Raw genomic sequence first — 16,671 nt, forward strand, 5'->3', positions numbered from 1 at the left:
GCCATATATTAAAAAAACAATTTGTTTTGTGATATGACAGTAAATGTTTGTATTTTTGTGTCATTTGTGCGAAATAAACGTAAAATAAAGGATAAACTGAGTTGCTGTGGCAACTGATGGCGTGTGCGTCGTCCGGTGTGCACTGCGCATGCGCGGAATGCTGACTCCCACTCTCGCAGGCAGGAAGTGTGATCAACTTTTTCCACGGTCCCGTCCCACCTGCTCGCAGTAATCTCATTGCTTGTGTCGCTCATGTGTTCCAGCAACACGCCCCCTCCCCTGTGACCACCGGAGCGTGGACGTTACTTTTGGGCGCGCGGACGTCTCGTCGTCGTCGCTCAAATGGTGTACTGTCCCTTTAAACCGCAGGGCCGCGCAGGAGGCTGGAGCTGCTCTCACTCAGGACCCATTCATAAATAAGACTTCGTCCGCGAGAGAAGCTCACTTATAGTCGCATCTGATTTCCCGTTTTCTTCCACCGACCCGGCGCGAGCAGCGGTCCCGGTGATGCCTCTCCGGCCGGGGGACGGCGGGTCGGGAGCAGGAGTGACTCCCCATGGCTGAGCCCCCCCGCTGATGGTTTCATGTGCGAGCCGTCAGGAGGCAACTCGATCCCGCTCACACAGCAGCCCCAAACATGCTCGCCGCTTCGCGTTTTCTCCGTGCTTCCGCGTAAACGCCACCGAAAAAACGGGCTACCGCTTCCGAAAAACACCGCCGCGGAGCCGACGGGACCTAATGGAGCAGTGAGTTATGGCAGCTAAAGAGGACCTGTACGCCAAAGTGACCCCGCGGAGGCAGCGCCAGAACCGGCCCAACACCGTCAAACATGGGAGCACTCTGGACGTGCTGCTGTCCATGGGCTTCCCCAAGACCAGGGCGTGAGTAGCAGCTGCGCCGTCCCAGCACACTCCGAAATATTCTCTGAATCAGGGTTTCCATCACCGCGCGCTGAATTCCCTCTGTTTTCCAAAGTTTCCTTCCATCAGCATCAGCAGCTGAGAGAGAGAGAGAGAGAGAGAGGCTGCACATCTGCCCAGCTGTGTGCTGCGTTACACCCGTGGGGTCTGTTCATCTGACCCCCTTTTTTTTTTTACTGGGAAGTTTTTTGCTCCCGAATCCATGCTTGGCAGAAGGGCTATGCAGTATTTAGTGACATGTTTAGACTCCATGGAGGAACCGAGATGCATGTTTTATAACTGAGTGTTTTCCCTGCTGGGTCTGCATCAAACCATGTAGCAGCCAGATGTTGACTAAATGTAAAACATGTTTCCCAACCTGGAGTCTGGGTAATTCTTCTGAGGCTGTAAACATTACATTTGCTTATTTTTAAGGAGCTATATAATAATTCATATCAGGCATAGGCAAATGTCTATTTGGTTTAGTTTTGCATGTAGGTGGCTGTTCGCTTCACTCGCTGGTTTCACTGTAAGGCTTTGGCTAAACAGAAAAATAATGAGGGAGATCTGGTTTGGCTTCAGGCTAAATAAGTTTGGGAGGTACTGATCTAAAACCTCCAGAGCAGTCAGTGAGAACTCAAGGGTCAGGATTTAAAGAGGAAGAGCATTTGGCCTTATTTTTAACATTTTAAGAAGTTAACTTTATCAATATTGAGAGATGCTCGCTGACGTCTGAAGCAGTTCTCTTACTTTCAATACCTTTCATTCATCATTGAGCAAAGAAGCTGCCAAGAATCAAACCGAGTTGGCTTGTGACTGGAGTCTGCACACTGTGTAATTATGATTAAAGGAAAAACCCAGGAAAAAAAGAATGCTTTGCCTGACTGCTTCTCCTATTTGTGTTACTGGAGATGGTGTTATATTGTTGTATGATATAATGTTAATAAGAAGACCTTTGAAATTGTACAAGTTTACGTTTTGGTTTCATTCTTAAAATTAATACTGAAGTCAACAGACCTGTACTGATATAATAAGTTGGACAAATATGATTATGAAAGTTGAACTCAGTGTAATTTTGAATCTACTTACTTTTTATGGTTTTAGGGATATTATTGGGTGCAGTAAATCTTATTAGATGGGCAGGTAAACATGACATTTACTGTACACCTGTTCTTTTTTTGTCTTGATAAACAGAAAGTAAACGATGTATTATTTTCACAGACGATTGGAGAATGAAAGCCTTTTTAAGTGCATTTAAATCAGATATTACTTTGAGTTATTCTGCATTTTAAAGAGTGAAACTGTCAGAAATGTCAGAGAGAACATGCAAGCTCGACTCAAAAAGGGCCTGGATTCAGATCCAGGTCTTCCTCTTCACGTACAGCTACTCTCTGACGTCCTTTCACATGAATCCAGTCATAATTATAAGCCAAAATGCAGGTTGCTGCGAGCTCGGCTTTCATGTCTCGACCTCCACGCTGTACCCGGTCTACCTGATCACCTGAGTTATAATCACGGTGTCTCATTTCATTGTTGGTGCCTTCCACGTCGTATGAAACACTGTAATTTCCAGCGGCCTCCACTCGCACAAAAGCTCGTCTGGATGTGTGGTGCGCCTACAAATTGTCTCTCAGGTATCAAAAGAAATCAGAAATAGCTCACTTTTGTCTGCAGTGGCGGTAATCTCAGTGCAGCGATTAACTTCCAGATCTATTGCTCGTCTCGGCCGTCTGAATTGTGGAACATAATACCGTCTCCCCGCGTAAAAACAAGGGATGAGACGTAAGTGATGCTTGTTGACTGTTATCGGGGACTTGATAAATAGACTTAAAGTGTCGAGAAGCCTTTCTTCTTTCATACAGACAGACAATATCTTCACATTGAGGTCTTCTTATCATGCGTGGCGCTGGATGAGGTCGTCCAGGCTTTGATGGTTTCAGACTGCAGCTCTCTGTCTCCTGCCTAATGAACCGCCGCAGACAAAATGAGTGACCGCGTTTGGTTATATTTGCAGACTTTGCATCAATTATTGACGACGGGCTGGTACACTTTGATTTGATCGAGACGATAAATTTCTAATGAGGCTGAATGCTTTCACGTCCCGTCTGATGTAACGTCAGCGGGCATCACTACAACTTGTAAAACTGGTGATGGAAACATCTATACGTATTGTGACAATAGACACACTTGAGGCTGAATATATTAAACTCGAGCAAGTCCAGTGACGCTAAAGCTCAGTTTGGATCAGGTCTTCAGGAGTTGATGTCGGCTTGTGGATACTCTTATTTAGGCCATTTTCAGTCAATGCGCTGTGCTTTCCAGCCACAGCAACATCCACCAAGAACAATGAGGCTGGTGTCCAAATAAAAACATTCGGTACGGCATGTCGGCAAGAAACGCTTCCTGGAAGCTGAACAAACAGAAGAAAGTGGGATTTCAGGGAGGGGGGCACTCACAAACCGTGGAGCTGAAACGGCTTGTTTAAACAGAGTCAAGAATTAATGGTCTGCACAGAGAAGATAAATGAGTTTTATAGACATATAAATCACAAAAAGTACACTTCAAGACAATGGAAAAAAAAAAAAAACCTCAAAGAGATCATAGTGGGAATAAAAATCCAACTGAAGCTGTAGTCATATTTTGTTATCGGAATAATCCATCGCTGCTGGTGGGAGCAGGAGAAGATATAGCAGAAACCCAGATAGCTATCATAGCTGAAGGAAACAAGGACTTCCTTGTGTTTTCAGGTTTTTCCCCCCCGAGGTGATGGGGATCGTGAATACATAGTGAATATCACTGGTTTTAACTGTGAGGGGGGGGGGGCTTTCTGCTGACTCATCCAGGAATTGATTAGAGCCATCAGAGATAAGCTGGACGGGCAGCGCCGTTTCTTCCTGCGTCGATAATGTCTGACGGCTGGAAGCAGATTTAGAAAGTCATCCCGCTCAGAGCGAGGTGGGACTGGTTCCGTCTGGAGATCGCAGCTTTTCGTGCCAAATTCCGGCCTTTCTGGGGATTTGGTAACCAAAGGTTGCTCAAACCAGCCAAATTCCAATAAACCACCACAGACATTTAAAAAAAAAAAAAAAAAAAGACCCTGAGCTCGTGTTCGCCGAGCTCCACTGAACCAGATACGTTTGTGACCCTCATAAGTTACACTGAGGAATTTTACAGACTTGATTGTGGTTTATGTTTTGCCTTCCGAGTGTCTTTCACACCTGGATACCTGGTGACCAGCAGCAGTCACTTTTCATTTAGACAATATGTTCTGTGACTGTTCTTCCTTGTGTCTGGTTAAACATTACTCTTTCATTGCTTTTAAAGGTCTTTAAATTCCCCCCGTTGGCTTTTATTGTACTGAATGTCAACATATTTAAAGTTCCAAAAGCTTCCGAGTGCTACTGTGTGTGTGTTTCTATATCATCAATGAGCTAAATGTCCTGCTTGTTGCCAAAATAACCCAGCGAGTTGGAATCACACACCTTCAAGCAGTTCAAATTTCCCCGAGGAGCCTGAAGAGAAGAGCTGATTCAATCCAAAAGACCATCACCTTGCGTGTGTGTGTGTGTGTGTGTGTGTGTGCTTCACCAGCCATGCGAGGTGCTTTGAGAGGGTTGACGCAGTAAACTATTCTATATTAGTAAAGTGCAAATAAATGAGGAAGTTGAGGATAAAATTTTTTTAGACCTGCGGTAACAATGACCAAAAATGAAATTACAAATTAAGAGGGGATTTTTTTTTTCTTTTCTTTTTTCTTTTTTTGTCGTCTGGTGTCTTTGTCTGATGTTAACAACACATAAAAGAGAAGTCGGTGAACCGCTGGGCTGAAGCAATACGTGACACGATGGCGCTAACCAAGCAGATGCTGTGAAGTGATAAATGAAGTGGAAACAGTGTTCAAGGGTGTTTTCTCACACATTATTGTCGCCGTGGACGTCATTAAGATTGGCTGGTTAAAGACAATCGACACTAATTGGTGATTGAAACAGGTTCCAAATACGTGGATGTACGTCTAATATGATATCCAAATAATCCAGGAGCGACCTGTCTCCGCTGATCACTGGAGGGTTTGTTTTGGTGATTTTTGCTTACGTCGTTTTACCTTGTGTCAGGTGTTTTTTTTTTTTGGCGTCCCTCCACAAATTTACCACGATAAGAAATCTGATCTTTTCCTTGATTCACTGTGATCAAAGACTTCCTTGCTTGCACAAGCTTTTTCGGTTCCGCCCACAGTTTGTTGCCCACAAGTTTATTGTGACATTAAAAGACCAAAAACACACTAGAAGTGGCCAGGCTTTGCTCCAATATTGTTCTTTATCTAAATATTTTTTTCTCTTGTTCGTAGGAAACCTGTGAAAACCATTTGAGAAACCAAAAATGTATATTACTTTAATCGTACAGATAATTAACCAGCGTTTGCAAATAATAATTTGGTTATTTTATGTCAAACATTTGTGTAAAAAAATAAATATTTACAATTGATAAACTAGATATCTAACCACTTTCATAGAAATTTGTCAAATGGTTTAACATCTATAGATAAAAAATGACTTTCCTAATGTGTTTAGGCAGTTTTAAAATATTCAGACTCCGGAAGATGTGCCACAATGTGTTATTAACACATTTTCTTTGATTAATCAGTGATTACCTCTGTGGTAACTTACTATAATGAATTAATTTCTACGTGACTGTATGTTCCTCGCCTCTTCATTTATTTGACATATTAGTTTTATGTGGGAACAGAGAAAAGCACACGTCTCGTCCTCGTGCTGAATGAGTCAGTTAGGTTATAGTGGTGTCATCAATCACTCCTGAAACCCAGTGAGACAAAGTGATGACGCTGTGAAGTTTTCCAGATCACTGTTCGAAAGTAAATGTCAGCTTGTTTTCTCCTGTAGTTAAAGGACCCAGATTCAAAGATCTAAAACGTGCAGTTTCTTAAACAGGAAAAAAAAGTTGCACTCATCAAATTTTCTGGCCGTTTTGCTTCATGAACTTCTTTAACGTGTCCTGTGAGTGTTGAGGTACTTGGAGTTTATAATGAATTCAATTTATTGTGAATTTAATTGCTTGCTGATGCCCGAGCATTAGTTAACAAAACAGAAATCTTCTTTTTCATCAGACTTCTCAAACAAAAGCATCAAAAATAACCGAGCTCTGTGAATTGTAACGCATTCAGCTGAGATAAGATCGTGTTTGATGAATTCACTTTTTTTCTCTGAGCCCGACCGAAGCCTTGCATGCGTGAGCGAGCAGGAAGTCGGCGTGCAGTGCTGACTGCGAGATCCTGTTCTTCTACCTCCTCGCATGACTTTCATACCACTTGCTTCAGCCGAAGCAGCCGCGCTTAGAACTCCACTCTCCACAGAAAGTGAGAGGCGGTTGGTAGTTCATTAAAGGACTCCAGGAAATGGAAAAAAGAAAAAAGTCAAAAAAAAGCAAAACATAACTCAAAGTCGGGGCGTCGAATAAACGTGCCTCTTTGGATTTTGCGCATGCAGCTCAGAACAAACTGAGCTTGTATTAAAGACAGCCAAGAGGAAGTCGCCCATTTCCGGAAGTGGCTTGTGACCTTTACAGAGCGCTCTTTTGAGACAGTAGTTTAACGGCGGGGAGCTTCGTATCGTCAACAGGCAGAAACTCTGCGTACCGCACACTTTGTTCATGATGTTAAACAGACAGACATAAAAGCTCTAGAAGTTGATGTGAAGTTGTTTTTTAACGTTCTCTTTCGTCTGGATCTGCAGAGTGAGCTGAAAGTCTGGTCTGAGAGGAACAGCGCCGATGGGAGTGTTGTTTGTGCCGAGCGTGGCTGCAGCTCTGCTTCAGATGACACATCCCGGGACTTTGAGGAGTGCTGTGTGATGCATCACAGTTCTGGCGTCGTGCCACGGATTCTTAGTGAAACATTTGCTCTGTGCACTTTGACTCGCTTCGCCGACGTCACCCGGCGCTAAAAATACCTCTCAGACTCAGACAATGCTCTTCATTTAAAAAAAATAAAAAAAAAAATCCAGTCAGTTTCTCATCATTTGCCCCATCAGGTTAGTTAGACGTGCTCAAGAGGAGACTGTGATCACTGGTGCTCGCTGTTTCACTGCTTTCTTGTCTTCATCAAGAGCGGCGGTGCTGCTACAGTCGGCCCCGTCAGCTCGAGGGAAAGTTTTCTCATCAAACTCTTGAAAAATTGAAGTGTGTTTCCCAGATGTCAACTATTCCTCTTCAAACCCACACTACCCTAATTACACACAACTTTTTTTTATTTATTTATTTTTTTCCCTGTGACCCTGACTGCCTAAAGAACATCTTAGCTCGAGCATCCTTCAGTCAAGATGCTGCTGATGTGAACGTGTGGGCTCGGTCTCATTATGGCAGGAGGACTGAAGAAAAGAGTTCATCGCTCTCCTTTTGGGTGCAGTCTGGCGGCAGCAGCAGCAGCAGCAGCGGCAGCTCTCATCGCTGCTGGTGTGATAAGTGGTTTGAGATGTGTGCTCGCCATTGGCTTGTAAACAGGAAATGTTGATTCGCCTTGAGAGCCGAGTCGGGGAGGGGCTCTGGGGAGCATCGAGCTGCATGTGCTGTTTGCCGCTGCGTACGCGGGTGACACAGTTTTTGCCGAATTCTTTGCTACTTTTAATTTATGATTTCCACACAGCCGCATTAAGTTTCTCGAGGCGGCCTGGAAATCGTCCAAGTTCGCTGAAGTAAACAGTGGGAGGAATGTTTACATACGCGAAAAAACCCAAAACACTGCTGTTTAAACAGGCATCGGGCTGCCAGAACACTTAATCTGCAGCGGGGTTAAATGTGGAAACAGGAACTGAACGTGCTCCCCATATGTGGGTGAAATGGAAAGCCGTCTCCAATACGGCCCGCAGCAGTGGCGCATGAGCAAACAAACTAAAAGCTCCCGCCTAATAATGCTCACTGTCACTTCCACCGCCGGTTTGAAGTCGGGAGTTATCCAGAGTGAGTTCTCCCTGTCACTTTCTCTTATCCTTCTCATCTTCGTCAAGCTGCGAAGAGGAAATGCAGCTTATAAATAACTTGCTCACTTCTTTTGCTGAGAGCAAACTTGAGGTCAGGAGCTGTTTGTAGCTGCGCTGGGGACAGATGGGAAACATATCCGAGTCCGCGAAAGCAAGTTAAAATTTGTTGAAAGAAATTAAAAAAGAAAGATGGGAGATGGCGTAAACGGAGTAATGCAGGTGAGATCCAGCTGTCCTCTCCCTTCAGTCACATCCTCTTTAGCTAGTCACAAATTATCTCCCCTGGAAATGATTCTCAGTTTGAAATGAGGAAGTTTGGTTCAGTGACACATAAAAACACTAACTCATCTCATCTGCCACATTTTCCTCTGTGATTACGCTTCGCTCTTCTCCCCTGGAACCCGACGGGCCGAATGACTGATTACAGTCCTGCCGCCGCCGTGGTTTCGTAGCTGGAGATAACAGCCGGAGATGTTCCGGCGATATTCCGCTGCTTCAGCCCCTCCCGCGCTGCAGGGTCACGACCTCCAGTTTCTGTTATCTGCTAACAAGCCTTCCGTCATCAAACTGCGATACTTGTGTTGGAGCGTGCCGTCACTTTTTAAGTGTCCGAGCTGCGCCTCCTGACACTTCATTAAATGTGCAAAAAAAAAAAAACACAATCAAAGGAGAGATTAAACAAGCGAGAAGAAAAAGTAAAAGGACGTGTCAGCAGTTAAGAAAGTTTGCATAAAACATTTTTTTTGCTGTCTAATGGTGGAATTGATTTAGGAAGTGTTTATTTTTGCAGACCAGAGGTCTTTTCAGCTGACCACTTCTTCTAAAGAAGTGTTTCCTTGCAGTTTGAGGTGACAAACATGAAAAAAAAAAGGATCAGTATTTTATCCACTTTTATCCACAGACTTACTTTCTTTCACTGTCACTTATATTGACTTTGATTCTCCACATATCAGAAGTACAGGTAAACACTGCAGGTGTCCTGTTTTTGCCACGCTTATCTTTGCAAATGTGCGTTTTCAAAAACTCGGAATAACTGGAAACCACAGAAGGCAGAGCAGCGTATCTTCCCCCGCTCTCCGCTGATGCTCTGACAGCTTTCAGATGTCGAATGCCTCTTCCACATGGCGAGCCACTGACTGCTTCTCTGTGTAATGAACTGGTGACCCGTCCAGGGCGTACCCTACCCTTCACCGCATCTCAGCTGGGATTGGCTCCAGCCCCTCCGTGACCCTTGTCAGTATAAAGCATGGATGGATGGATGGAGCCACAGCTGCTGTTTGCAGTTTGAATCCTGCTTTTCTGCAAAACATTTGATAGAACTAGAAGTACTGAAAAGTCGTACTTGGAAATAAATCTGCCGCTTTTTGGGTTTTTGGCTTGTCGTTTCCCAAATAGTGCCGCGCTGTGTGTGAAGTTTCCTGGAGGGCCGTGTGGTGAGACCTCGGCTATTATTCCACGGCGCAAATTGTTCTCTGTCGCAAAATATCACTGCGATAAGAAAGCAAGCAATCGAATGTTCTGTCCCAGATTGGATTCTGCGATGTTTCAGTCACATCTGCATGTAATCCCGTCATTCCTTCAGAGAGAAAATCCCCTTCTCCTCCTCCTCCTCCGCACAGCACCAGGTGGAATCTTTGAATAAGACGTCTGAAGCCAACAGATGACTTTAAGCCTTCCACATGCAGGGGTGCGTCACACTGCCAAGAGAAAAGAAAAAAAAATGGATAAATTAGGTAAAGTCTGTAATCTTACTGTTGTAAGCCTGTTCGCATGGATTCACAGGAGACATTAATCCAGGTTTGGATTGTCTTTGTAGCTGGTGTTGGGCTGAAGTGTGTGTGTGTGTGTGTGTGTGTGTGTGTGTGTGAGCCATCTGTTACGCTCCTGTAGGCCCGGCGTTGCCATCCCGGCTTCCGCACGCCGCGCGCTGTCAGGGCACGGCGCCCCGGGGGCGGTGGACTTTGCCGTATCTAGGACCCTCTCAGTGGGACAAATGTAAAAATAGCTCATTGAATTTGAACACCAGAGCGCCACAATGGACGCTGTCAGACACCGAGACGCTGCGAACGCGTCCACGCCGCCGTTCAGCGGCACAGAAGACAACGCCGGTTCAGTTTCATCAGTAAATTGCTATTTTCCCTTCGTTTAAATGGGCATTCAGGGCAGTGACAAGCAGCGCTCTCTTCCCAGGATGGTACGGCTCTCCCTTTTAGTTCAAAGTTTTGGTTTTTGTTTTTCCAGGGTGGTGACTAGGCCTTTATCTTCGGTCTTTAAATGGACAACAAGCAATTCGAGCTGTAATGAGATCATTACTTTTTTTTTTCTGCTCAGTTATTCAATGATGCTTTTTGATAATTAAATGAAACAGATGCATGGTGGTGTAGTGGTTAGCTCTCTCACCTCACAGAGAGGAAATCCCCGGCTAGAGCCTGGCTTGGGGGCCTTTTCGAGTCCAAACTATCAGCAGGTTGTGTTTCCTGATCTTAACAGTGATCGATAGAAGTTAAGACATTTTATTCACTTGGCTGTGACAAATGAGCAAACGGTCTTTAGTGTGGAGGAAGCAATTCCATTTGAACATTTTCGGCATCACTTTTTACGATGTTTTAGAGTAAACTCCATGTAGATCTCTGATAAATAAAGTCGGACCTTCACTTTGACTGAGCGGTTAAAAAGATGATGGATGGAACAGATTCAAGCGTCACTTTACATTGTTTTCATCCTCTGCGTCAATGCACAAGTCATGATCGCGGTGATCAACAACATTATCATATTTTTAACTAATGTCACACACCCATAGTCTTCTACTGTAATACGCTCTTTTCAGAATATTAAAGTGGACGTTTTGTGCTCTTGTGTGCCAGATAGTTGCAAAACGAGGCTGTAAGTGTGTCGGATCGGTGTGTCACTGAGAAGCTTCATCATTCAAACAGTCACAGATACTCTGTGAAGAAAACTTCTCAAATCCCTTCAGAGGCAGCCTGCAAGTCGCAGCTTTTTTTCTTTTTTTTTTTTTTTTTTTTTAATAAGAAGAACCTAATTAGATTTGGAGCACTCAAGAGTAATCAAGCAATCAGCTTCATCTTGTTTCAGGAAAAAAAAAAAGAAAAGTCCTAAGAACTCTATGAAATGACACATATTCATCTGGCAGCTCGCTGCCTCTTTTTTTTTTTTTTTTAAGTTCCAGCACCTTTAAACCCAAACTGTTATTCCACAAACAGCCCATCACGATATTGTGACATGTGGCTGTTTTGTATTGTTGGAGCTTATGAGATGATTTCTGCCAGAGATTGTTTAATGGACTGTGTCTCCGGCAGCCCGTTTGAGTCCAGAGTCACTCTCAGTTTCGGCCCCAGCGGGTGCTGGATGCAGGGATTTGCATGTTTGAGTGGCTCGGCTCGCTCGATCAATCAGAGAAGCAGACTGTTTTCAACATTTTCACATCTAAGGAGATGATTTAAAAATCGTGGCTGCTGAGATTAATCAGCTTCTTGCTGTTGTTTATGATGTGCTTGTTGTCATTTTGCTGCTCTCTCCAGCTGTTTTCTGTTGGTACATCGTCACAGGGTGGAAGTGAAGCAGCCTCTTCCTCATAAATGCACCGGAAGAGAAGATATTGATTATCGGGACTTTGCACTGAGATCCTCTTTCTCTTTGTCTCTGCAGCTTGAAAGCTCTTGTTTCCACAGGAGGCAAGAATGTGCAGGCGGCTTGTGACTGGTGAGAGCAAAACACACACACACACACACACACACACACACACACACACACACACACACACACACACACACACGCACACACGCACACACACACACACACACACACACAGTTATTAATCTTTAACAGGTCATCAAACAGAAACATGTAGTGACCTAATTCAACATTACACTGATGTGTCACTGTGCTGTTACAGCAGTGCTGCCCTCTGCTGGATGTCAGTGCTGCTCTCACCTCATAAATACCCTCATTTCTCTCTTTTTTTTTTTCTGCCTCCTCCTCCTCCTCCTCCCACCCTGGCCGCCTCAGGCTCTTCTCCCACGTGGACGACCCCTTCTTGGACGACCCTCTGCCCAGAGAGTATGTGTTGTACCTGCGGCCCAGCGGACCGCTGCTCCAGCAGCTCTCACACTTTTGGAAGCAGTCCCGCCTCTCCTGTGGCAAGAACAAGGCGCACAACATCTTCCCCCACATCACCCTCTGCCAGTTCTTCATGGTCAGTCCCGGCCGTCTGCCTTTGTGTTGACATTACTCATGCAGCAGCAGCCACATTATTGCTTTGAATACACGTCACCGTGCGCTGTAAGAGCCGTCCGATCCGAGATGTTGCAAAAGAAAATTGACAAAATCATACGTGCAAACAAAAAAGTACAAGATTGAATGTTAGCTTTTGGTGCTGCATCACAGAACATCTGCTGAAGCATCCAGTGTGTAACGAAATCTGTGGTTTGTCTGCCTCCTCCAGTGTGCTGATGGGAAGGTGGAGGCTCTGACTGATGCTCTCCAGGCCACTGTGGCCAAGTGGAAAGGTCGCATCCCCATGCCCCTGCCCCTGGAGCTATACACCTCCTCCACCTTCATCGGACTCTTTGTGGAGGAGCAGATGGCCGAGGTCCTGAAGAGCTTTGCGGCCGATTTCGCTACAGAGGCGGCATCCAAAGCAGGTACGAGTTCAGGACAATCGCAGCAGTCTGTTGTGTACAGAGGGTGGTTTGTTGGAGATTGGACGTGTTAAAGATTTCTGTTTGTGGATAGTGCTTAACCTTTCTATTTATATCCTGTTTACTTCCCATTACCACAACAATTCCTTTATGATATTTAGAAAATGAAAAAACACAGTGTGTGCTTATATTTCTTCTCTTCTGTTCAGACGTTCATGTCGAGCCTCATAAGAAACAACTCCACGTCACTTTGGCGTATCACTTCCAAGCCAGTCACCTTCCAGTTTTGGAGAAATTGGCCAAAGCCATGGATGTGTCCTCGGGCTGTGACTGGCTGGCCGTGCTCTACTCCAGGGACATTCGGTTTGCCAACCATGAGGTAGATTCTCCTTTTATAAGCCGGTTTCACCTCCTGAACTGATGACCGTCGTCCTGAAGCCTTTGACCTCTCTGCCCCGTGTAGACGCTGCAAGTCATGTACCCGTACGTGCCTCAGAATGACGACGAGCTGGAGCTGGTGCAGGGCGACTTCATCTTCATGTCTCCGGTGGAGCAGACCACTGCCAGTGAGGGCTGGGTGTACGGCACGTCTCTGGGCACGGGGCTGTCCGGCCTCCTGCCGGAGAACTACGTCAGCCGCGCCGACGAGTCCGACACATGGGTCGTCCACGGGTAAGGGAGGGGAACAGCATTCTAAACAAAAGGCTTGTTTTGCTGTGGATCAACAGCTTTCAGTTGATAGTAGTAACTAAAACTTACAGATGTGCACAGTGTGGTTGAAGTTCTGTTGTTGGACTCATCCTCTCCATTCTCTGGGCCGTATTATCAGTGATCTGCTCTTACTGTTTTGGTTAAAAAAAACATAAAATGCATCACTAATATGAGTGATTCCTGCTGAGCTCTTTGTGTTTGTCTGATCCGCAGGTCGCACTCTTTCCTCAACTCTGCCTCTCCGTCAAACTCCAGCAGCTCTGTGGGCGGGCTGCTGTTTGACGGACAGCTGAATGACAGTCTGCTGGACAGTCTTATGGATCCCCTCAGTCTGCCGGGCCTCTGCCCCCCGATGCAGGTGAGACCTGCATGGAGAAACTCCAGTTCCAAAATCTCACATCCCATTAAGCGTGGTAATGTCTGTCCTGATTCTCCTTGATGTCTCACTGTTTGTAATTTATCTTCATTTCAGGTCTCCAAGTCCGCCAACCAGCCGTCGCTGTCCAGGATGCGGCTCTTCGTGTGTCGACACGGTGAGAGGATGGATGTGGTGTTTGGCAAACACTGGATCACTCAGTGCTTTGACTCCAAAGGTGAACAATCATCTCATTTCTTCATGCTGAAAACCTCATTCAGATCGTTTTTTTTGTTTTTGTACTTCATAAGTTTCTCCTCTTGTGTTGCGAAGGGAGATACATCCGCTCTAATCTCAACATGCCATCCAGCCTCCCAGTGAGGAGCGGAGGTCACCGGGACTATGATAAAGATTGTCCGATAACTGTGTTCGGCTCCACCCAGGCCCGGCTTGTGGGTCAGTGTGTTTCACACGCCGTTTATTTGGATGCCGTTTTGCCGGCGGACTGACCCTGTGTGTGTTCTCCTCCATCTCAGGCGAAGCTCTGTTAGAAAGCCACACGACGATAGACTTTGTTTACTGTTCTCCTTCTCTCCGCTGCATCCAGACAGCTCAGCACATTGTGCAGGGTAAGAACTTCCAGCTTTCATCAATACTTCGACCACAATGTCTAATCAAGTTTCCTTTTGGTATAATTTCTATTTAAGTGTGTATCTGAATTTATACTTTTAATACTTACTTTACTTTTTTATCACTAGTAACATATTAAAATCTTTGTGTGCAAAGACTTCAGAGACAAGATTTGTCATTTTCTCTCTCTAACTCTAACAGGTCTCCAGCTGGAAGGAAAGGTGAAGATTCGTGTGGAGCCTGGGTTATTTGAATGGACGAAGTGGGTTTCGGGCACATGTTTACCTGCCTGGATCCCCCCGGCTGATCTGGCTGCAGCGAACCTGAGTGTGGACACAACGTACAGGTGCACAGCAACAACGGCCTCTCTACAGCTGCTTTGAGCTTCTGTCTGTGCTGCTCCAGTTTCAAACACATCCTGTTTTTGACATTCTGGCTCCAGACCTCATATTTCCATTGGCAAGTTGGCGGTGTCGGAGTCGTACGACACGTACATCAGCAGGAGCTTCCAAGTGACCCGAGAGATCCTGACAGAGTGCAAAAACCTGGGTAAAGTACAGCAGAAACGTCTATCCGCAGTAGAAAGTTTATATTTCCTTTAAATGTAGTCTTTTGGCACATTATACATTGACTGATCAAGTGGAAAATAAACAGTTGGGCAAAGTTCGAAAAAGTTATAGAGTAATGGTGCAATTATCAAAGAGGAATTTATATTTCTGCATAGGAGAAAGAAAGAATGTGTTAAAGAATCTGCCGGTTATCAGCGGCCGAGTCCATTAGCAGTGAACTGAGCTTGTGGTATCTGTGGAATGCAGTTCTATGTCTTCTACCTCTTTCACACAGGAAACACGGTCCTGATCGTGGCCCATGCTTCCTCTCTGGAGGCTTGCACTCGCCAGATCCAAGGCCTCACCCCACAAAACTCCAAGGACTTTGTCCAAGTTGTCCGAAAAGTCAGTTCTCCGCATCCTCTTCAGTAATTCCCTCTCCGATCTTTTTTTCTTTCCTTTTCTTTGATAAACATGCACATCTGTCCTCCTTTCTGTGCAGATTCCTTACTTGGGTTTTTGTGCCTGTGAAGAAATGGGAGAGACCGGGGTGTGGCAGCTGGTCGACCCGCCCATTCTGCCTCTGACACATGGACCCAATCACAGTTTCAACTGGAGGGAGATGCTCACGCAAGACTGAAGGATGGGCTGTTGTCGTTGGCTCTTGTATTTTTTTTTGGCAGCCTGAAATTGCTAAAAGTTATTTATTTTTCACCTACACAGCTATAAATCCAGCCCAACTACCAAAAAAAAGGTCTGGCTTCCATCAAAGACATGCAAAAAAAAACAAACAAAAGACTCAAATTGAGGCAGACACTTGGCTCAGGAAGGAGAAAGTACAGCTTGTGCGGAGATCACAACATACTGAGCTGCAATTTGTGTCTCTCTCTAAATGCTGCACCTCTGAGGGCAAAATGTGGAGGTGCTGCAGGAATTCCGGACATCTCTCGATGACTGAAGTTTCAGGTCTCACGCCACGAGAAGTTGTCTCGTCTCCGTCTGTGGCTCGTCCTCAGGCGGACAGGGAGGCGGCGAGGACTCCGCGTTCTGCCGCCTTCTCTCACACACTGTGACAAGAATTAGTTGAGAAAGACTTATAGTACCACAGAAATATTTTTCCATGTGTCAAAAAAAAAGAAAAAAAAGATTATTTAACTCGTAGCCACAACCCTCATATGAAGGAAAAGCACAAAGAAAATGTTGACAATCAGACGGGAGAGAGATGATCTTCATTGTTTCCGGTGCTGAGGTGGGTAGTTCAGTAAGTCTGGTGCGTCCCTGTAAATGTCATATCAGTTCTTTCTTACGTTGACTTGTTTGTGTCCACATGCATTATTCCAGCTCCATGGAAGCCATGGTCCTCAGGACTTATCTTGGGGCGGCGCGTCATTATGACGAGCATAAATTCTTACCATAACACACAGGATGGGGTCGTGTTGGGAGCTTTGAGCAAGAGCATCGACTAAAACCTTAGCTTGTTAATCTTGCCCCTAACACACTGTCAGCTTGATAACCACCTCATCTCTCAAATCTCGGCAGTTTTCCTTAATTCTGACTACGTCAAATAATTTAAGTACTTATTGCATATGCTGAATATTTGCTTTATGGAATATAAAGGTTTATTGATACTCAGAAAAAAAATGAATAAAGCAATTTTGTGGCACTATGAATGTGTGTGTTTTTGTTCTGTAAAATTGTGTTTAAATTGCTGTTATGACATTGTGCGTCAATTACACTGCAAGTGCAAACTGCAGTTAAAAATGACTGAGGGCTCTAATTAAAAAGAAGAGACTGAATATTTCAGCTGTACATTACAACACCGAGTTTGAGAAACACTAGATGGCGATATTGACCAGTCTCAGTCAGCTCGCGCGCACAGGA

At 45.1% G+C, this 16,671-nt stretch overlaps 1 protein-coding gene across 2 annotated transcripts; it reads left to right on the top strand.

Moving 5' to 3' along the window:
* Positions 1 to 278: 278 nt before the first annotated feature.
* On the top strand, positions 279 to 16,456 carry ubash3ba (ubiquitin associated and SH3 domain containing Ba). 2 transcript variants are annotated; one of them, XM_030101035.1, is made up of 14 exons: positions 279 to 881; positions 11,555 to 11,608; positions 11,915 to 12,101; positions 12,351 to 12,549; positions 12,756 to 12,925; positions 13,010 to 13,218; positions 13,471 to 13,604; positions 13,719 to 13,850; positions 13,946 to 14,068; positions 14,149 to 14,241; positions 14,444 to 14,588; positions 14,685 to 14,791; positions 15,086 to 15,195; positions 15,293 to 16,456. In XM_030101035.1, the coding sequence occupies exons 1-14, from the start codon at positions 754 to 756 to the stop codon at positions 15,428 to 15,430; spliced, it is 1,929 nt and encodes a 642-aa protein (XP_029956895.1). In that variant the 5' UTR covers positions 279 to 753; the 3' UTR covers positions 15,431 to 16,456. The 2 variants fall into 2 exon arrangements, with proteins under 2 accessions (XP_029956895.1, XP_029956894.1); XM_030101034.1 differs by having other exon boundaries at positions 282 to 881; positions 13,471 to 13,615; positions 13,730 to 13,850.
* The last annotated feature ends 215 nt before the right edge of the window (positions 16,457 to 16,671 follow it).

This window comes from Salarias fasciatus, chromosome 10, assembly GCF_902148845.1.
Source record: "Salarias fasciatus chromosome 10, fSalaFa1.1, whole genome shotgun sequence".
In the NCBI taxonomy this organism is placed as follows: Eukaryota; Metazoa; Chordata; class Actinopteri; order Blenniiformes; family Blenniidae; genus Salarias; species Salarias fasciatus.

Bases quoted from the DNA above. Each gene is read 5' to 3' on its own strand.
- ubash3ba (XM_030101035.1), top strand. From the start codon at position 754: ATGGCAGCTAAAGAGGACCTGTACGCCAAAGTGACCCCGCGGAGGCAG. The intron at 14,069-14,148 runs GTCAGTGTGTTT...CCTCCATCTCAG, and splicing joins CACCCAGGCCCGGCTTGTGG to GCGAAGCTCTGTTAGAAAGC. The intron at 14,792-15,085 runs GTAAAGTACAGC...TCTTTCACACAG, and splicing joins GACAGAGTGCAAAAACCTGG to GAAACACGGTCCTGATCGTG.